Consider the following 22,786-nt stretch of genomic DNA (forward strand, 5'->3'; position numbering starts at 1 on the left):
GAAGCTGCTGCTCTACTTATACTACCTGTGACAAAGTTCCTGCTCTACCTTGGTGGGTCTTGCGCTTACTGGCGGATTTGCTCGCCTTGGAGCTTCACAGCAGCCCTCAGCTTGGCTGTTTTTCTGAACCCACAGTCCAGGTCAACTCCTCCTGTGTCTGACCAGGAGTTGGGAGGATTTGAGGGGAACCCGAGCCCGCCCTCTACTGCGGGTTCCAGCCCAGGGGCCTGTGGAATGCAGCCGTCTAGAGTGTCTCCTGGAACAGCTGTGTGACAGCTACAACTCCCTGGGCTACTTCCCCATGGCCTCCTCCCAACACCTTCTTTGTCCTCACCATAGGACCTTCCTCCTGGTGTCTAATAATGTTTGTACTCCTCAGTCCTCCAACAGTCCGCGTTCTCACTCTCAGCTCCTAGTGCCTCTTGCTCCCAGCTCCTCACACGCACACCACAAACTGAAGTGAGCTCCTTTTTAAAACCCAGGTGCCCTGATTAGCCTGCCTTAATTGATTGGCTACAGGTGTTCTAATCAGCCTGTCTTAATTGTCTCCAGAAGGTTCCTGATTGATCTGGAACCTTCCCTGTTACCTTACCCAGGGAAAAGGGACCTACTTAGCCTGGGGCTAATATATCTGCCTTCTATTACTTTCCTGTAGCCATCCGGCCTGATCCTGTCACACACCAAATATCATTATATGCTACGGGAGAGGTGAATTTGTGTCAGCCCAATTAAAAATGTTTGGAGGTGATGAAACCCTAAGGAATCTGTGGCCTTAGGGTTGCCGACTTAAGCACTCTCAGAGCTCTGCAGTGCTGGCTTTCCACCATTGGCATAGCAGCGCTGCACTAATGTTTTCTCTAAATTATTTACGTTGCAAACTCCCTTTTTTTAAGCATATTGTGTGTATCATGCTGTGAATATTTAATGTGGGTGCTTGGAAGAATTCTCTTTGGGTTTCTGGCTGAATTCAGTATCTGAGCAGTGGTTTCTCTTTGCTAGCACCTGGGCAAAATAAACGGTAGCCCTTTTAATTAAAGTATCTGCTGTACACAGGTCTGGGTACCAGGCTGGAGTTCTGTAGAGCAAGAAAGCATGAAAGAGAATCCTCTTGGAGTTAACTTACATTCAAGTGAAAGTTTTTGTGTTGCTCTTGGTTACTGTGGCTGATGGGTGTCACTACAGCCACTCCTCATACTGTAGCTGAGGGTATACAGTAAGCATCTAGCAGTGATTCTCAACCAGGGGTACTCAGAAGTCTTCCAGGGGGTACATCAGCTCATCTAGATATTTGTCTAGTTTTACAGTGTTTTACAGTAAAAAGCACTAGCGAAGTCAGTGCAAACTAAAATTTCATATGGACAATGGCTTGTTTCTACTGCTGTATATACTATACAGTGAAATGTAAGTACAATGTTTATATTCCAGTTGATTTATTTTATAATTATCTGGTAAAAATAGGAAAGTAAGCAATTTTTCAGCAGTAGTGTGCAGTTACATTTTTGTATTTTTATGTCTGATTTTGTAAGTAAGTAGTTTAAGTGAGGGGAAACTGGGAGGTACACAAGACAAATCAGACTATTGAAAAGGGTACAGTAGTCTGGAAAGGTTGAGAGCCACTGCTTTAGAGAACAGGCAGAGTGTGAATGAGGCTTGAAGTTGGAATGATATCTCTGCTACTTCACAAGATACATTTGTAGAAACTGCCACAAAACTAAAAAGTAGATTTTTTTTTTGTCAGCTCTTGCTGTTAATTTATTTAATTGTTTTAACTTTTGATAGTCAATGTCCTTGGTTTGTGGAGAACTGGATGTCTCAAAAGACCAGGAAAGTGATATAAAGCCTTTCTGCTCCAGGTCATTGGTACCAGTTGTTGTAGGAAGAGAGCCCGAGACATGAGAGTTTGTGAAGGATTAGATAATGGTGAGAGGAAACCTTGTGGCCAGATGGTTAGCTATAAAAGCTGTATAGCCTAGCTTTCACTTCCACCTTTCACTGTTCAAATTTCACCTCTGGGAGCCTCCCTTGTAGTTTCAGGGCAGTGACTTGGCGCAGTGACTAGATGACAGAGAATGGGGCTTGAACATAGCCTATGACCTAAAGGAGTTTTTATAAAGTGGGGGAAGGATCTGCCATGCCGCCACACTCCACTCCCTTAAAAATAAGTACTTGAATAATGTGTCCCTCGTAGCTTTATTAATAAAATGTAATTGGATGCCATTACTTAGCTGTTTTTGTTTTTGCATTATGTAATGATTACTAGGGCTTTTTCTCTGGAAAAACAAAGACTCCAAACTGTGAAAGCAGGAAGAAAGAAGGGGGAAGTGAGCATCTGTTAATGTAACAAGATTTATAGCTTGTGACTTGTGTTCCAGTTCTTTACTAAGTACTTTCATGGGGTAATCCGATCGCTGGGGTCACGTGGGGTACTATGAATCTGGCTGCATTGCACTGCACTGCACTGGGCTGTTACTGTTATGTAAGGAGATTCTTGCTCATGGCAGCCACCTCTGGAGGATGGGATTGCAAAATACCAATTCTCCACTTGTAAAACCAACAGAGAGCTGGAGCGTGCAGTGGTGATGGTGCTAGAGAGAGGTTTTGCGATTGCAATAAACTGCCTTAGACTTGTTTTCATTTTCTGATATTTTCCTCCAAGCCTCCAAGAAAATTTATTTCCTGTAACTGCTGGTTTCACAATTTTGGACTTCAGTCCAGCCTCCTTTTTGTTCGTGCTTGGGCACAGGTAACTTCTCTGGCCCAAGGACAGGACAACCTCTGGATGGACTTTCTAGCAAACATTTTTGTGTGCGGGGAGGGGGGAAAGAGGGAAGGGGCATCCCTTGCCCCTACCCCTGCCATCACATACAACTTTTTTCCCAGTTCCGCATAGTCATGTTGCCTTTCAGCTGAGACAGTATTAATTCTGTGCCCCATACCTGCCCTAGATACATAGAGAGAGGCACCAATGGGTGACCCAGCATCTGCTTGCCACATTCCTACATTGGGACCTATGCACCTGCACACTGTAGGATCAGCATTGACATGCAGCATGTCAGCTGCTGGAGTGGAGCCTTTTGCCTAGGGGACTGGGAGGACTCCAGGCATTATATCTTTGTTCTCAGTCTGGGAGAGGGATGGTGGGTTCCTCTTTCCCCATAGAGGAAGGGAGCACTGCCCAAGCAGGGGAGAATGTGAGTGTGTCTGCCACTAGAACCTCTTCCCATGGCGTGCAAGATGAGCAGGGCTATTTCTTTATCCTCCTTGCTCCGCATTGGAGGCCTGAATAAGGAAGAATTGAGTCAGATGAATTGACTTTCTTCTTCCCTCCAGGGGAAGGAGGAGTTGAGTTGGCAGAGAGAAAAGTCTTGGTGTGCGCGTTTCTGCACATTTGCTTTGGTCATGGCAGACAGGAAGCAGAGAAGACAAAGCGTAGAGCAAAGCTCCCTTCCTGAACCAGCCCAGACTATCAGCTGGAGAATGGCAGGTTCCCTAGCATGCTGGGCCTTGAGACCTGATCTTGTCATGCATAGGGTCCTTTGTAAATCATAAATGTAATTTTATTTTGTTTTTAAAAATCACCACAGTGTAAATGGCAAAGTATTGAATTTCACAGAGTTTGCACAGAATAAATTTTACAATTAACTTTAGTCAATTTCAAGGTTTGATTTGATTTGATTTTTTTTTAAGTCAGCGTTTGGTGGCACTTTCATGCATCCTTCGCCCTCTGTGAAACTGTGGTTTACACAGGGCCCTCTTACTCTTGCACCATGTGGCAGGTTTTGGGGGTTTTGTTACATTTTTGCAATGCTTTTTGTAACTTAAGCTACCTGAAATAACAGGGATGTGCTGGTAACGTTTCCTCGTAATTCTGCTCCCCACTCAATGGTTAGTGCCGGGGTCAATGGGAATTACAGGCCCTGCAGCTGTACTAGGCTTGGTTAGTCCTCCCAGCATGGTGCTTGTACCTATATTTCAATGTCAGCTCTCACAGCTTTAGAGCACCAGCCCTACCCTTTGTCAGTCCTTCACTGCTCAATTCTGTGTGGGCCCCAGAGCAGTTGCAGTGGTGCTTAACTGGTCTTGTCTGTGCCTGGTACTCTGCTCCCACAGAGGATACATGCAGGGCACAAAGCAGCTAACTGAAAATAAAACAATGTAGGATGTGGATTTTTTTATCTTGCAGTAAAAATTTGGGGGTGGACAGTGGATGTGTATCTTCTGAAAAACACTTCACCCAGTGGAGGGTGGTCAGTAAGCAAGCGTGCACACACGCTAAATTCCCTGGGATAGAGGACTGTATTCATTTAGTTAGGGCTAGGGCTGCAACTGTAGGGAGGCAGCTGCCTCAAAAGTCCTGAAAAAGGGATGCTAGGTGATAACATGCCTAGTTGGCAGGTCTCACGCTTGCACCAAAAGCCACTGGTGTCTCTCTCTTCTCCCTGTGCCCGCATGTCCGCTGTCCTGAGAGTCCTTAAACAAACTCCTGCTTCCCATCTTGGAGTCCACTGTAGGGAATATGACGAGCAGTTGACTGAGTTCTGGGCTATTTCATACAGCCATGTCCTTTGGGACCCTGTTCTGGTCCACTCCCATGCCTGAAACCTACAGGGCAAGGCTCAAGAAAAGGAAGCTACTAGTCCAGCAACAACACAATCCTACAGAAACATGAAATGGGCTTCTTACTTCTGTCAGCATGTGCCCGCCAAAAGTGCTTCATGCCCATCAAAATGAATTCCTGGCCTCTAGGCAGTGGATGCTGGGACAGTTTTATTTCCTGCCCTGGTATCTGCAGATGGTTGTGTGAGAATTTAGGCCTTTGTTGCTTACACTGTGTGGGCAAAATAGAACAGTTGGAAACAATCGCTGGAATAAACCATTGAACAAACCGAAGGGAGCATAATGCAACTTGGATGTAAAGATGGATATTGTGTTAATTTATGTATGCACAGCTATGAGGCACAATTAGAGACATGCTGTAAAAGTAATCTACTGAGCGCTTATCTGAAAAATCAGACCCCTTCAATGTGTGTCGAACTGAGCATCTACAAACTGAGGCATCAAAAAGTCATTTGTTATAATTGAAAATCGTGGTGCGCGTATGCATGTCGGCCTGTAAAATATAGAAGCATACTTCTTTTCATCCATTTGCCCTGTGGAACTGATTGATGAAATGGGACAGGTTCCACTATGCACAGATGCAACCACGTTCTCAGAAATGCTGTGTGCGAATGGATTGCACTTGCCTGCACTAAGCAGGTGAGCTTGCTGGGGAAATGGTGAACCACTGGAGGAACAAACTCTACTGGAATTTCTTTGCTGTGACTCGTAGCAAACATATTCAAGAACTACCCCTCTTTCAGATAGGGAAACTGAGGTACAGAGAAGTGAAGTTGCTTGATGGAGGCCATGTGATAAGTCAGAGGGCAGAGCCCGGATTTGGACTCGGGATCATCTGGCTTTCAGTCCCATGCTTGGGCCATTAGACCACATTTCCTCTCATTCTATCTTTATTACTAAGTCCAGAGCTTCAAACTTGTAAAGAACAGTATGGGCTGTTATATTTATAGTTAAGGGGAGGCTGTACCTATTTCCAGCAGCTGGAAATGATGCTCTGACTGGAGTGACATTTCTCTTCCTCCCACAGGCTTTCTTTGAGAGTCAAGCGTGATTAAAAGCATCTCCCATAAAAGAATCCTACCTGTGTCTTTTGCCTTTTTTTATTAGCAGTAGTACATTACTATATTAAAAATGAAAATAAGACCCTGTCACATTATTGTTTCCATTGATCTTTATATAGCAAAACCAATGCTATAGCATAGCATAGGTTCCTACTGGGTAATGCCAATGGATCTCGCCTCTTCTGAGTGCAAACCTCCCTCCCTTAATTGGAATTGTCTGTAAACTGCAAGTGAATGGCCAATAAGCCACCGAAGCATTACAAATTAAAAATAGAACCTCTGCTCCCTACAGCTTGTGGCTTCCAGTTTGAAGTTCTGCCATGAATCTGCCAATTGCCTTTTGACACCAAAGAGAGAGCAAAGAATGGTATTTGGATGCAAAAGCAGCAGAGAGAACAGGAGGAGTGCTTTATGATGCATACCATTGGTCTGATAAGTACCCTCTTGCTTAACCGTACAGAGGCCCCAAGGAGCCAACTGGAACTGCTCTGTGTTGTGCATGTTTCTGGCAGTGCTAGAAATACTCTGTCAGTCCAGGGAATTCTAACTAGTGCCACAGGTACTATAGAGATAACACCTCCAGGAGGCCTGCAAAGAGAGTCTAGTTCTTAAAGGACTACCATAGCCCTCTTTCTTGGGAAGATGGGGCATAACAACTGTTTCCTGTGAATTTTTGCGGATATTTTACTTCTTAAAAATGGGAAAATTTTTGCTTTCATTTTCATAGTTAACCCTTAGAAAATGTGCTAATTTCCCGGTGGCTAGAAGGTGCGAACTGGCGATCGGTGTATTCTGCTCCAAGGATACTCTAGTGTTTTGTATTGGAAGAATCTACTGTATCACCCCTCTTATTCAGTGCATATATGAAGAGAATTAGTGAGGAGGCATAGGCTGAAGCATTTGCAGTATGCTGGTGATGCCCAGGTTAAAATTGCTGTCTCATGTGATCTGAAGAGTGCAACCAAATGCATTTCCTGGCGTCTGGGTACTGTTGGACCATGGATGAGAGCAAACTGGCTGTAGCTCAATCACTGGGGGAAGGAAGGAGAGTAGTTGGGTCAGGATCTCTCAGCCCTTTTGGGGATGTACAATCAATGTTTGTGACCAAAGTCTACGACTTGGGGTCTGGTTTCACTCCCAGCTGTTTCCAGATGATCAAATAGTGGCATTGGGTGAGGTTGCTGTGTTCTCTCCTGGATATGAAACTTGCACTATGATTAAGGCTAAGATTTTGTCATGGTTATTTTTAGTAAAAGTCATTGTCAGGTCACGGACAGTAAACAAAAATTCACGGACGCCGTGACCTGTCTGTGACTTTTGCTGCTGTAGTTCCAGGGTTTCCCCCACTACTGTGGTGTCTGGGAGCTGTGGGGTTTCCCCTCCGCCCAGGGCAGCTGGGAGCTGCAGAGTGACCATATTTCCCACAGAGAAAACGGGACACCCCAGCCGCTTACCTGAGGCGCCCCCTTTCCCCCGCGTGAGGCTGTCGCTGGAACCCTGAGGAGGGCCCCTCAGGAGTCTGTCACCTGTTGCTGGAACTTTGCAGGGGGCTTCCTGTCACTTGTCACTGCTGTCGCTGGAACCCTGCCAGGGTCCCACTGGCTGTCAGCTCCAGAGTCCTGCAACACCTGGGGCTGAAGCAGAGAATATCACAGAGGTCTCTGGAAGTCACAGATTCCTTGACTTCTGTGACCACAGTGACAAAAATGTAGCCTTAACTATGATCGGTGTCTTCTCATCTCTAGACTGAATATTGTAATGCAACATATTTGGGACTGGATCTGAAATGTAATGGAAAGCTGTAGCTAGTGCAGAATGTTGGTAGGCTGCTTGATGAGTACAGTTTCTTGCCCTCAGCACACTAGGCTTGTGCTCCAGGACCTGCTGAGACTGGGTATTGACTAATGGGTGGAATTTAAAATGGTGTGTTTAACCGATGAAGCCCTAAGTGGCCTCAGACCTTCCTACCTGAGAGGTTGCCTTCTTCCTATGACACTCTGCCCAGTTAGGATGAACAGGGGTGCTTGAGCTTGGTTTGCTTTTGTATGAGAGAGCTACTGGTAGTGTATACTCTGTGAGGGTCCCTTTCTTGACCTGTTCTCCCACCCCATCTGAAGTGGCTGGCCCGGCCTGGGCATACAGCAGTACAGTCTGGGCATTGGCAGGGAATTGAGGCAGTTGGAATGGAGATGCGTGGTGGGGAACTAAATCCTGCTGACTGATGATTAAATGAGATGTGGCAGGGTGTGGGTAATGGAGAAACACCACTGCTTTGGATGACTGTTGTAACTCCATTTAGTATTGGTTTTATATGTATGTCAGAAGCACCTAGAATTTGGATGGGAGTTCTTTGATGGCAAGTTTTTTTTTAGACTTTCCACTCCCCTTCCCCTACCCTGCCCCCCTTAGCATTTATCTGGCCATTGTGCCAGGGATGGAGGCAGCTGTCTGGCCACCAGCTGCAAGTGATGTTGGGACTAGTGGAGAGGATCCAAGCCTGCCCCCATAGCATGACCCTCTTCCTACCTGATGTTCGTTCCTTGCCATTCCCTCAGACTGAGAACCATCAGGGAGGGGAAAAGGGTTACACTGGAATGTAGGGAAGGCCTGGCATGGAGATGATGGCACTGATCAGCTGAAAGATGGTACTGTATTGTCAGAAGTGGTAAGGTGGGCAACGAGCAATAAGATACCGGTATGCAGTAGTGGGAGTGGTCTCATGTTTGTAGGAAAACAGAGAAACTGCTGGGAAGGCAGGAAGGAAATGAGTCTAAAAATGACAAATTTACTAGTTCACTGGTTTTGGCAATCCAGGTGGCAGAGTCCAGGGCTAACGGGGTCCAATAACCTCTTCTAGTGCTCCATACAACCTGAGAAGACACGTCATTTAGCATTCCTACATGACTCTGGGTACTGTTCATTGCTATGGTTCTGTCCATATAGACCACATGTGTGCAGTGGTGGAAAGGCAGGAAGATGCCTCTAGAGATTAAAAGCAGAATTAGTTTCCAGTGCTAATGACTTGAGTCAGCTGTGCTTGTCATCCCTGTTTGCGTAATCACAAGGTTGAGCCTGCATCTCCATGGCTGTAACCTTAAATAGTCAGTGAGGAACAGTCATTGTATCTAGGAATACAGTAATTATCCTAGAACAGATTCCAGAAAAGAGAGGGATCTAAATTAGAACCTATTTTGTAGGGCAAGTCACAGTCTATGGATAGCCTTTCTAGTAGCTGGGGTCTCCCTGAATCACTTAGTTGCTGCAATTTGGTGTCTATAGAATCTTAGATCAGGTCTATTTAACTTGTCTTGATGTTCAGATCTGGGTTTGGGGATCTCCCCTTCCCCCCCAGACAATAAAAGCCACAGGCATCCTGTAACAAAGTATGTCTTGTTTAACTCTGGTTCTACCTCTGTAAACCCAAAGAAAATAGAAGCAGAGATGCCGTTTTCTCTCACTTGAGCATTTTGCATTTGAAAATTGCTGGTTTGATATTTGTGCTGTTATTTTTAATGCTGTCCTTTGTATATTACCAAACACTGGACTGAGCAGAAGCCCTTATTCAAATAATGAGTGGCTGTAGGAATTTATACCTGAACCTACTGCTGCTTCTCACTGCCAACCTCCAGTTCAACCTATCTGAACCAGAGAGTTTAAATGACTTTCCTCTGTCTCCCACTTCAGTTGCACCAAGCCCTTGTACTAGCAATTGCACGCCATCTTGGGCTGTGAGCTCCAGATCTCCCATGCTAACCCTGGCTGATGTTTGGATGGGAGACATCAAAGTACATCCCAGGTATTGCAGAAAATGGCAGTAGGGAGTGCCCGTCTTCTGACATTTGAACTAGTATCTTTAACATCGTGATACGGGGATGCTTTTCTGCCAGAGGTTCAGAGATGCCATCTTTCAGATGGGACTTAACAGGGCTGACTGCTTGTGGTTCTTATAGATCCTGGTTGTTAGACCTCTACCACACATTATCGAATCATTTTAATGAAAAACATAGTGCTGAATCCCCTGCACTGCTTTTGAAATCTCAATGCCTAGGGATTCCCCCCTCACCAGAGTACAAGTGTTAACTGTAGTGACCTGGTCACATTCTGGTTTGGAGGATTGTGTTTTCCCTCCCGTTTCAGTGGGTATCTTAACTCTCAGACTAGAGCTCGTATAGTGTTTTGGGGCCTATTAATAGGCTTGGCAGAACTACGTTTTTATTTTAATCAATTTTTAATTGAGGTTTCTACTGGGTGTCATTGGCCTGGCTAACTCCCCAACCATGGGAGAGACCACCCCGCTACTGAATGTCTCCTGCTGGAGTACTCCTCACAGTCCTGGCTGGGGATCTCTGCTCTGTCCCTCCAGGACTGCAGCCGCCTCCTCGCACCTTGTGCCCGCAGGGATTGTGTGTCAGCAGCCCTGCAGCCATGCAGGGAGCCCTCTGCAGTTCCACTGAGTGGGTCCTGGTGGAACAGAGCAGAGACCCCCGCCCCAGCACTCCCAACTGGTGTGTGAGAGAGCAGTTTTGTGATGGCAGGGCTGCAGAGGGCTCCCTGCACAGCCACAGGGCTGGTGACACCAATCCCTGCAGGTGCAAGGGGGAGGGAGGCTGCATTTGTGCCGCTTGTTTATCGATTGGGGTTTTTTTTCTGTTGATTTGAGGGTGTCAGCTGAAGTCGACATTTAATGACCTTAGTTGATTAAAGTCAAATCCTGCCTATTAAGGAGCTGGCACGTCCCACCACATTTCAGCAGCAGATGAAATGAATCCCGTTGTATGTAGCATGTGAAGTGTTTTGGGGGTCAGGACAAGAGATGCTTTGGAAATGTGAGGTACGGGTGGGACTAATGGGGATTTCTATTTGTTATAGGGAGGTGGTGGCTGAAGCTCTTCTAGATGATGGCTGTCTCATCCCAACTGTGGAACAACTGGAGACTTTAAATATCAAGTGTGAAGGTTAGTGTCTCAGACTTTATGTGAAATCCCTTAAATCAGGGATCGGCAACCTTTGGCATGCGGCCCACCACGGTAAGCACATCCCTCGGCCCGCGCCACTTCCCGCAGCCCCCATTGACCTGGAACAGCGAACCACAGCCAGTGGGAGCCGCGATCAGCCGAACCTGCAGACACGGCTGGTAAACAAACCGGCCTTGCCCACAAGGGGACTTACCCTGGCGGGCGGCATGCCGAAGGATGCCAATCCCTGCCTTAAATTAACACACCCCAGGGTAAGGCAGTGAGTTAGGCTTAATATGTTTTCTCATTATGATGAAAAATTAAGTTTGCATTAGTGTAATTTGTACTGAAACATGCTGTGTGCTTACACCAGGCCTACTCTCGTGTCCCTTTTGTGTACGACAAGTTTTGGTAAATCCTACCCCATCTTTTTGGAGCCCCTTTTATTTTCATGTCTACCTTCTCATGTACTCACTCCTACATGCATGAAGGCAGACCTTCCATGCCAATGCTGCAGTTAAGTGGTTGCAAGCGGAGGGTTCCTTCTAAGTCTGATTGTGACTCTCTTTCTGTATCCACTATAGCTACGGGTTTCATGGAGACCACAGGAATTTCCATTTGGAACTGGTCAAAAATAATTCTTACCCTTGTATGACTGCCTCTAGCTGTGACTTGCTTCCGTGTTGCTGCTCACAGGTTGAGAGAGACTGAACTGAGAGACGTCAACATTGGCCCCTTTAAAATGCTGTCTAAAGAGTGTTGGGCACCCAAACCCTATTGTCATTGGAAATCGGGTGACTAACTCCCTTGGGACTAATTGAAAATCCCCACCTCAGAGGTTCCCAGGGGGTTATCTGCATGTTGCTGTAATTATATTACAGTAATAGAGCTCTTCGGAGCTGCTCAATACTATGTTGCTTTACCCTTTACTAACCCTTTTTATAGTACCTTTTTAGATAGATTAGCTCTCAGTTCTGTGGGCGTTGAGCTTATGATGGCAAAGCATTAGCCAAACAGAGAGGTTTTCCTGTGGCTTGCATGATTAGATCAGGCTTCATATTTTCTGCTTTCATTGAAAGATTGTATTAATTACCTAATTATCCATTCATTGTTTTTTCCTGTCTTTGCTGATTATGACTGCTTCAGAGTGGGATGTCAGGAGAAATATAAGGCCACTTAATACAGTATATGCTACTCGCTTTGGAGCTATCACTGAACCAGATGTTATGTTTAAAATACTTTACCATTTAAGTGTAGTGTTTTTGTTTTTTTCTCATAGAAAATAAAGAGTTGCTGGATTTCAAAATCCCTCAGACATTTTACTACTTCTGGCAGCCTCTGCTAAAGGGCCTCCAGTCCCGAGACTTTACACAGACCCTGCTAGAGAAAATGTTTGCTGACCTGAAGCAGTGTTCTGAATCTTCAGAACTCAGGCCTCAATACCTGATCAACTGGATTGCTGAGATTCTGACTGCCAACGCCAAAGCAAAAGCCAGTGAGTGAGTCTGAAATTCTTTAGGTTCTATATGAAGATGGCTTTAAAATCCTCTCCTGTTCCAGTGCAAGGAAGATGGTACTACTTTCAAGTCAGAAATTCAGGATCCTAATTATACTGGTCACATTAATTTCCTATGGCTTTCAAGATCTCAGTTTTCATGCTTTTTAACGTGCACTTTCTGGGTACCCTTTAGTTCATTGTAATATATGGAAAAATCATTTCCAAAACTTCATTATGGGTTTTATCAAGATTTGAAAGGTGGTAATTTTTCCTGTAAGGGACCAATGCACCAGCATGGTGTTGAGAGCACTGCACTGCTAAAGTGCTGTTTTATACATAAAACCTAAACCAGTAGTTTGTGTTGTTACAGATGCCGGCTGGACTTCTCATAATAAGCAGTTCTTAGGAGTCCCTGGCTTCCAGTGCTGTGCTCAGACCACCACTAGGTCAGACGGTGCTGCCTTTGCAACACCCTGGGGTTACTCTTAGTGTCCTGACCAGACCCCACTATGGCTATTCTCATTTTATTCTTCCTACTTAGCATATGTTGCCTTTGGGTGAGTTGTCTTTCACTTCCTGTCCTGAACTTTTGAGAGTTGCTGAAACTGCCAGATCATGGTATGTTGTGCTTCATTCCAGAGGTAGCTGCATTCCACAGCTGGTTGGAATGGTGGCCTGAGAAGCACGTTAACTCTGCCTCTTAAGGGTGAAAGGTACTATAAAAATGTAAAGGGTTGGTTATAAACATGTTTCTTATGTTGTGAGGCCCCTCTCTTCTTTATCTTTTTTTTGTTTGTTTGTTTGTTTTGTTTTTTAAGGGAGGAAAATGAGACGCCCTTCACAGAGTCAGATAAACAAAAGGAAGCTGTTTCTCCGTAGAGTTTCTTTGCAGTGGATAAAGCTCATTGATAAATGTTTGGAAGCTCCCTGCTGGGCAACCCCACACCTCCTGCAGCTGTAAGTGTGACCCTTATCTCTTTGAAAAAGGAAAGAGGGGACAGGAAACAGATCATACGCAACCTGGTCAGAGCCACTAAAAAGAAGTATGTTCAGTTGTGGCTGGGACGCCTTCACTGACCTGCTGTCACCCTTGTGGAAACCCTGTGGTGTATACTAAACTTATATTGTTTCTGCTCTTCTTTCCACTGGTGCTACAAGAGAGAAAGCAGCAGAATTTTTCAGGTCTCTCTTTCAAAAAACAAATTAAGAGTGGAGTAGAGAAACTAGAAATTGGTGATTAAAAAAAAAAATCCACATTTGAGGTATCGGAAAAGCAATATGGGCAAAGAATCATTGACAAGGCTGGTTGAAGTTAATAATGTAGTGAGATCTTATAAGGGTTGTAATCTGTGCTGTTTCATGAAAATCATTAGGGGGGAAATTAAGAAAAAAAAAATCAGAATCTTTAAGAAAGCAAAGAGGGAGAGTGAGTAGCCTAGGACCCCACTCAGCTTGGGAGAATTACCACCTCTGTCATGCGCACCATCCCAATGGCATGGGAGAGCTCGTTTAGAAGAGCCCTTTTAAAGAGCTGCTCAATTCCATAAGCCTCTGTCCTGGAGTCTCTCCTTGCTTGTAATGCTTTGGTTCCCTCCTTCTCTTTCTAGGATCCTGTCAGACATGGAGCCTCCCTTGCCTTCAGATGCTCAGGAGAACCTTCTCTATCTCTCCTCCATCTACACCCAAGAAGGAGACTCTCTCTCCAGTCCAGGCTCTTCTTCAGACAGCAGTGGGCAGCCAATTTACACCATTGAGAGTTTACAGTGGAAGGCCAGACAGGAGAGTCAGGCCAAAGGCCAGAGGGTGGAAAGGCGAGAAACTGTACTGGGCGGTGTTGGTGATGAAGAAGACAAGGGGGAGGAGGAAGCTGAGGAAGAAGAGATGGAAGCTGAGCCAACGCCTTTGGAGGAACTTCTTCATGCTGATAACATGATGGTTATTGCTGAGAAAAGGGCAGCGCTGCATGGGTCCATCTGGCAGATCAGTGCAGGTAAAAGTGATTTTAAGACTTACTCTGATGTCCTGGGTCTTTTTGTCACCACTAAATGTAAATTGAAACGCACAGTGGCCCCTCAAACCTCTCAGCCTGGTTAAGACTGAAGCGTACTTCAAATCCATGTTAAAGCTAAACCCTGTAAACTGTTTTTTCACAGCCTGCCACTTATAGGCATCTCCCTTCTCGTGGCTCCCATAACGCTGTGGTTACTTTTTACAGGTACACACAGTTAATGCTTCATTAACTTTCATATCACTGTACTTAAAATTTCACTTCACCTAGTTGGTGGAGAAGGGTGTGGGCTAGTAGTGAGCAGTAAAGAAAATATGAACATTTCATGGACTTTGGCAGTACATGCTGAAAGCCTCCCCTTATCAGACCAAGAGTTCATTAAAAATGTTATTTATGTATTTCCAGTGATGTGCAAAGTGCTTTCCATACAAGTACCATGCTTCAGGAAGCTTGCAATATACACAGCCAGCATGCAAATGGATGAATACCAACACCACCCAGTACCCTGCACACTAAACCCAACAACTGGAATTAGACCAAAGTTTTACAACCCTTAAGAGATTAAACTATTGTGTTTAGGGCAGTTTAGCAAGCACATTGTTAGTTATAAGACTACTCCCCACTACTATTGAACACTTATTTTTGAGGGACTAGGAGGATTTTAAGGTTTACAGGGTTCATGGAAGAAGCACAATTTGTTGAAGACTTTGGTGGGGGGATGGGATGAGGAGGAAAGAACTGGTGAGTCAGATCAGGGAAGGCATTTCAGATATGGAGCTGCATGAAAGGAGACATGGGCAACAATGCGAAAGGCAGTTCACTCAGATACTTTTCCTAAGTACGTTATTTTTTGTTTGTCTAAGCAATTACTCTTAATCAGATTGATGCTGCGTCACTGGAGCTGAATATTCAGGTGAGTGGGAGAATGAAGTAACAGTGAAATGAGCAACTTTTCCATGGTAAGCAGGAGTTGGAAACATTCGGTTCACATTCTATGGCTGGCTGGAATAGAGAACATTTTCAGTGCTGTGGTTGGTTTGCGTACATGGCTCTGCCATATTGGTTCCACTTCCAGTAGCCTGAGACAAGTGAGGTTGCTTTGTTTTACCCTTCTTCCTGCACCCCCCAACTCCATTCTCCTTTGGGCTAACATTCTTACTTGGAACATGAAATACCACTTATTTTTTTAGATTGATCAGGTTCCTGTTCTCCCCCTCCAAAGTAGCAGCCATCCCTTTATCAGGAAAGCAAACGAGTTTTGAGAAGCCTTGCTTTCCAAACAATGATATGCGACACACCTATCTTTGACTTGGCTTTTGAAATGTAGGAGATGACTTGGATTTGGCATTGTCTGCTGAACTTTGAATATGAAGTACAAACAAACAGCCTCATTACTGCTGTCCAAGTTGGCAGATAATTCCTGTGAGAGTGTGCAGCCTGTAGACTATCAGAAACTGAATAAAGGAGTAGGAAGTGGTGGGGAAGATACAACTGTGCCCATCACTGTTGTAAGACCCTACCAGTTGATAAGATAATGTGTACTTTCCAAGTTATTGCTGTGTTCCCTCTTTCACATCTCTTTCTCCCCCCCACCCTGGCCAGTCATGTGCAAAAGATTTTTTACAGGTTATTCCCCCAGCTTTTGTCTTGCTTCCCTTCTATTCTGTAGGGCAAGTTCCTGTTTTCAATTACTACTGTATTTTGCTAACACTTTCAGGCTGGGATTTTTAAAGAGACCTAAGTTCAATGTGAGATTGGTGTCAAACTCCCTTATGCTTTTTTGAAAAATCCCAGTTTGAATCCCCCTTATCTTAAGTGATCTTGTTCCAATTATCCAACTCCCACTTGGTTAAAAATATATTTCCTCTCTTCCGCTCCTGTCTTTGCTGATGGGGATACTGGCAAAGAGGTTACTGTGGATGAAAACCAAAGGAGCAAACTGCTTGGTGGCAAACATATAGCTTTCTGCTCCTTAAGATGGGGGAGTGTCTTACATGTGTGCAAGTGGCTCTTTCCATGTACTAGATCTTGGACTTTTTTAGGAATCAAATCAGGTGCTTTTCGGAATTAACACACATGAACGGCTTTGTTAGTTTTCAAATGCTACAAGTATATTAAAAAAAAAAAATCTAAATTTAAATAAAAGAAATTGCTCTAGAACGTGACTCTGAAGAAGACTTGGGGGTCATGGTGGATAATCAGCTGAAAGTGATTATCAGTGCGATGCTGAGGCTAAAGGGGCTAATATGTTCCTTAGATGAATAAATGGGAATCTCAGGTAGGAGCAGAGAGGTTATTTTACCTGTGTATTTGGCACTGATGCAATCACTTCTGGATGCTGTGTGCAGCTCTGGTGTCCACAGTTCAAGAAAGATGTTGATAAATTCGGGAGAGTTCAGAGAAGAACTATTAAAAGATAAGAAACTGTAACTTATTGTGATCGATTCAAAGAGCTCAAACTTTTAATGAAGAAGAATGCTAAAGGATGACTTGATCAGAGTCTATAAATACCTGCAACATGGGGAACAAATATTTGATAATGTGATCTTCAATCTAGCAGAGAAAGGCATAACACGATCCAGTGGTTGGAAGATGAAGCTAGACAAACTCTGACTCGAAATAAGGTGTAAATTTTTAACAGTGGGGTAATTAACCATTGGAACAGTTTTCCAAGGGTTGTGGTGGATTCTCCATCGCTGGCAACTTTTAAATCAAGATTCAATATTTTTGTACAAGATCTGCTCTAGGAATTATTTTGGGGAAGTTCTGTTGCCCAAAAGTTCTATACAGGGGGTCAGACTGGATGACAAGAATGGTCCTTTCTGGCTTTGGAATCTGTGGGGTTTAATAACTCAGAGTATCCCAAAATGTTTGGACAAGCTATACTTTGGAGAAGCAGCAGAAGTCAGAATCAAAATTTGGAGAAGTTATTCCCAAATGTGTGCTACACAATTCTTACATGAGCTATGAAATGTATGAACAGCCCACATACTGTTTTCTGAAGTTTATTTAGAAAGTGCGCACTTGTTTTGTACCATGAATGTTATTTTCCCACCCAGATGGAGTGCAGTGGAAAGACTTTCCTCTTGGGAAACTTCCAGGTCAGACAGATGACCCTGATAGCCTATTGGTGGATAGTTATTCTATGATGTCCATGCTTGATCAGCCAGTGACAAGAGACGGTGGAAGGAACTCCCCCAGTACAAAGTAAGTAATGGTATGGGTGGGGGTTTCTGCTATTATGCCACAAGTACATGTTGTTTATGCTCAGCCCTGCACCACCACAAGAAGAGTCTGAGACAGCTGTTCCTGTTAATAGCTGTAGCAGTTTGAGAAATGTTTAATTGTTCTCTCTCTCTCCACTAGCATTTCATTGACCTGTAGTTTGAGGATGCAGGAAGAGGCCAGAGAGGGTTACTTAAAAAAAAAAAAAAGGGGGGGGGTCTGTTTTGAGCAAAGTGGCTGAATCTCACAGGAAAAAGGCAGGGGCATAGAGACCTTTACCTTGACAAGATCAATTAACACGGTAATGTGGCAGTCCAAATTGTATTATTTTAACCACTGGCAAATGCATTCAGTGATGTCACTGGGTAAAATATGCTGTCCCAGCACCTACTATCACTACCTCCTACCCAGATCCCTCAAGTTAAGTTAAAAATCCAAGTAACCAGAACAGCCACTCTATGATGTGATGTGGTCAGGATGCCTTTAATGGAAAGAAGCATGATCTTGTGGCTTAAGCACTGCACTGGAAGCCAGGAGACCTGGGTGTTGTGTTCCTGGCTGTCGCACTTACTCACTGCTTAATCATAGGCAGGTCATTTAACCGCTTTGTGCATCATTTTCCCCATATTAGCCTATCTTGCATGGGATAGGTGTTGAGACTTAATGAACAAGTGTTTATAAAAGCACTTTGAGGTACTCTGGTGAAAAGAACTAAAAGAAAAATCAATCTTATCACAGGGGGCTACAGGAAATGAGTAACTGCAGAATGTGTGTCATAATATAGAATGGTGCTTCTTTTACATAACCATGGAGATGACTATACCTGGAAATTGGTGTGAGCAAACAAACTTATCTCACTTAATATGCTCAGTGTGACTATTACAAAATGTTTACTGAATGAGTTCTTTAACAATGTAGTAGTCTCAGCTATCCAGTCTCTGGTTAACCACAGGTGAGTCAGGCATCCCTGATGGCTATTCTCTTCATGCTTTGTTTCCCTGTGAGACTTTGTGTGTGCTTCTATAAACCTTCAGAAAATCAGGGCTGCGTATAATGGGACGAAAGTTATCTTTGCCTGGCAGTGACATGCACACCCTCTGAATCTCATCCAGCATCTCACTATGAATCTTTAGAAAGCAGTGGCAGTCATTTTCTGAATGGAGGAATCTTACCCTACACTAATGTTTGTCCCCTATATCTAGCAAGAATAATTTTGAGAGATTTTTTTTTTGTAATTGCCGCCATTATAAAAGCAGCTTTTTTCTTTTTTTCTGTCTGAGAATCTGTGTGTTGTCTCTTTTTGCACCTCAGGGTTGGTTTTTTTTAACCTGTTGGACAGTTAAATGCAGTTACATCTGTGGAAAGATGAACCTAATTGTCACATGCACAGTTTCAGTACAATCCTGCTGAGGAAACCAGCTCCTGGCAGTCCCATCTTCATCCCCCCATATGTCCCACCCCTTCCTCTGTCGTCCTTTAAAAACAAACAAACAAACAAAAAAAACCAGCAGTGGTGGGTTTTTGCTGTATCCCATCAGGGAAGCTATTGTTTTTCACAGACTGTGATGAATGTTTGGAGTTGAATTTTCAAACCTGTTGTGGCTGTGTTAGAGATCAGGGATTAGACTCTCAGTTGATATAAACTGAAACAGCACCATTGACTTCAAAGAAACTACACAATTTATACTAGCCAAAGATCTGGCCCCCCCTGGGTTGCACCCAGCCTCAGTGAAGAATTACAGGATGTGCTGGAGATGATGGTAGTACTGGAGGAAGCTTTAGCTGAGTCTTTTCTTCTAGGGAATGGGACCGCTCTGGTTAATGTGGAGTTATCAATTCCATTTTAAGATTTTTTTAACTTGGCTGTGGTATTTGCCCTGTTAATCCAGTAGCTCCGCCTTGGCAAGGCTGTTTCACTGTCCAGTCAATTTTGTCTCTTACATTGCAGTACAGGGGCACAGAAACCCTTTCTTCTTCGAAAACAAAATATAAGTAAATGGCAGTTCCTGCATTCCTACGCATTGCATTTGTGATAGCTACCACACTTTTAGACCTGTGATTCTCAAACTGGTCTGTAAAGCCTGTCCTAGTGTTCTGGAGAAGGAAACATGAGATCCATATATTTCAGGATTGGGGTGTTGGGAGAGTGAGAGGGTCTGTGAAGTCTCTTGCACATCATTGGTCCACAGAATGAACAAGATACAGAACAATTGTTGGTGTCTTTCAGGCTATGGAACATACAAACAAGTTCTTACCTCAGGCAAAAAGAAGCCCTCAGTAAAGAGACCAAGTGGATTGTGGTTTTCTGCATGCAGTTCAAGGCATTTTGTTCACTTGGTTACTGTAACAGAAGCAGCTATGGCAATTTACAGTTGCTATGGAATAATTCATGCTCATTAGATATTTCTGTAGTGTTAGCTGACCTTTCTGAGCTGGCTTTGGATTTTGCTGTGAGTTGCATCAGGTTAACCCTTGGAGAGTGACAGCCCCATTTTCCAATTGGAACTCCTCAATTTATCCATTATTAGCTCAGTCTGCCTAAGTCATAGAAACTCAAAGAAGAGCTCTGTGTAAGCTTGAAAGCTTTTCTCTCAACAACAGAAGTTGGTCCAATAAAAGATATTCCCTTCCCCACCTTGTCTCTGTGACAGTAAGCACAGATGGTCAGCTGAATGGAGCCACAATAGTACACTTTTCTCTTAGTCAGCACCAAGGACTGTGTTGCTGCTTGATTGGTCAGGGTAAAATTAGACATTGGTGTGTTTGCTTCCATTTAAAGGGAGATCTCCAACCCCTCAGACCTGTAGCCTGCTGCTTGTTTTCGAAGTCACCCAAGGCATGAACTCTAATCATCAGGACATGTTTCATGTAGGGTAAATATTGGAATTTAGAGATCTATTTTTAATTAAATCTCTGTATCCCAAAATTGATACTGCTGGGTAGGGAGCCTTTACCTTGAAGAATATAACATCCAGCTGTATAACTAGTATTTAGATTGATGAGAGAAGACATCAGAATGGGGAGCTGTGGTAGAACTTTAGATTTGTCAAATTGACAGCAAATGCTCTGATAGGAGACTGGTTGCTTGTTCTTTAATGGTCATTCATTTCCCATCAGTAGATTTAAGACTTGTCTACACGGCCCCACATTCGGACTACTGGGGCATGAATTGCAATGTGTGCCAAAGCACTGCATTTTAACTCCCCCGTGTAGCTGTTGCAGGCATGAACTAAAAGGTGCGTGGTTCACATTAACATAGTTCTGTTTGAAGATCATTTATATTAACATGAACTACATAGTTTTTAGTTCATGCCTGCGGCATCCACAGGGGGGAGTTACAGCATACCACTATGGGGCACGCTGAGGTTCATCTCCCTCCCGCTCCAGTCGAAACTGCAGGGTCATGTGGACAAACTCTTGGTTTTGCTATACAGTATAGACTCCTGCTTATGGAGGCTGCAATCAAATGCATGAAAGAATGGTGTGATTCATTCCTCAGGTTTGATTGCAACTTGTTATTCTAGATGCCAGCTGCAGAATATGCCCTTTGATTCAACCCAGGTAGGCATAATAGACATACTGTAGTCCAAACATATTTCCCAGAATTGGTGGTGATACAGCTTTTCTGAAGTGTAGGGAATAATAGCTACCCTACAATCCCACTGTCTGGGACACTGCCATTTGCGGTCTACATGTGAAGGAATTCCCATGTATAGAAACTCATCAGTCCATTGGTTAAAATGTCTGGAACTTGGATTGTATTAAAGTTTGCCTGTAGCTAGCTGTAAATGTACAATCCCTGCCTCTGTAGCACACAGTGTTTTCCTTCATTAGCAAAATTCAGTAATGTTTACGATTTTTATGGGCTTGATTATGATGCATCTGAGTTCAGAGTGCCTTGCCAGCGAACTCAGTGGGAATAGTAGGGGACCCTAATATGGAAAGCTGATTCCTTAGAACTTTGGTCTCTTAGTGCAGAGAGTATCTTAGTTGATAAGAAATTTTTTTAAACTTGTCAAGGAGCCCTATAACCAGGTGCTGTGGCGTGTGCCTGTAATCCCAGGTATTTGGGAGGCTGAGGCTGGTAGATCACTTGCGCTCAAGGGTTCTGGGCTGCAGTGCGCTATGCGGATTGGGCATCCGGTGCCACTGACAGCCTGACCAGGAATGGCTAGGACAACACGAAAGACGTGATTGGCACTCTCTTTGTCAGGGCTGATAGACCAATCGATCAAGGTGACCAGGGCGCCTATGATCATTTCTTCCCCTACATCTTAACCACATTCCAGGTGATTTAGTACATCTTTGTAGATAGGGTTTGAAACAGTTATCAAACACTTGCTAGCTAATGGACTAAATCTACTAGCTGGAGGCTAACATAAAAGACTTGCAGAAGAGTGGAGTAGCCCAGTACGTCCTGATGCCTGGGGAGGGCGTGGGGGAGAACAGGCATGAGCCATTGCTATAAGGTTCTCTGTCTGTCTTGTTGCCCTTTTCTTCTTGTTGTCCGATATGTTTAGAATTCCTCCTGTCTGCTAGATGAACCGGGAGTTTATTTTTTCTCCGTTCCTGACCACACCCAGCTACTGCAAAATGCAGGGGGGAATAGGGTGACCAGATGTCCCGATTTTATTGGGACAGTCCCATTATTTGGGGCTTTTTCTTGTATAGGCGCCTATTACCCTCCACCCCCTGTCCCGATCTTTCATACTTGCTGTCTGGTCACCCTAGGGGGAAGTCTCTGCTCCCCTCCTTGTGGGAGGGAGGAATGGGCATTGAAGGTCTCTACAGCTTTCCACCCTTCCTTTCAGAGCTGCTGGAAACGAGAGGGGAATCTCTCCCCACCCTTCATGCTCTCTTCTTCACCCTCCCCCATTCCCCAGTCACTCCTACACCTCATAATGTTAAGGGACAGTGAAAGCTAACAGAGATTTGCTTTTTGCTGAGTTGCTGGAAGCAAACACAAGAGGCAGCAATTCTCTCCTCCATTGTTTGAAAGAGGGGAGGAGGGGAAGAACAAACACTCATCACCATAAAGTGCCTCCCTCAGACACTAAGTTCATGCTTTTAGTACTGCTGTGGGAGCCATTCACGCAGCTGATAGGCATCTGGTTATTGTCACAGCTGCTTTCTTATCAGCAATGGCGTTAACCACATTCTGGTCACTTTCACTCCACTCCTGCCAGCTTTCACCCACTCCTCACAGAATGTGTCCGACTTGCCAACATCCGCTGCAGTTTTCAAGCATTGCTTATCCTTGTACTAGAATTGTACACAGTTATCTAACGTTGGCTGTAGTGTCTGAGCTGTAGGAATCCTACAGGCAGTGTTTCCAATTTGTGTGATTGTGGAAGGGTAGATTCCAGGGGCACCAGAACAGGGGAGGCCAGGGCCCCATCACTTTTAGATGCTTTTTACTGGC

The 22,786-nt window shown here is 44.3% G+C and overlaps 1 protein-coding gene across 2 annotated transcripts in view; it reads left to right on the plus strand.

Moving 5' to 3' along the window:
* The window catches only part of LAS1L (LAS1 like ribosome biogenesis factor), a 47,548-nt gene that overhangs the window by 17,105 nt on the left and 7,657 nt on the right, over window positions 1-22,786 (plus strand). For both annotated transcript variants that reach the window (XM_084640128.1, XM_084640127.1), the window contains exons 8-12: window positions 10,548-10,633; window positions 11,913-12,128; window positions 12,950-13,088; window positions 13,739-14,121; window positions 17,199-17,346. In XM_084640128.1, coding sequence (XP_084496254.1) covers window positions 10,548-10,633; window positions 11,913-12,128; window positions 12,950-13,088; window positions 13,739-14,121; window positions 17,199-17,346 — 972 coding nt within the window. The remainder of the gene's footprint in view (window positions 1-10,547; window positions 10,634-11,912; window positions 12,129-12,949; window positions 13,089-13,738; window positions 14,122-17,198; window positions 17,347-22,786) is intronic.

Source organism: Lepidochelys olivacea (genome assembly GCF_965140295.1).
Source record: "Lepidochelys olivacea isolate rLepOli2 genome assembly, chromosome: 9".
NCBI classification, from domain to species: domain Eukaryota; kingdom Metazoa; phylum Chordata; order Testudines; family Cheloniidae; genus Lepidochelys; species Lepidochelys olivacea.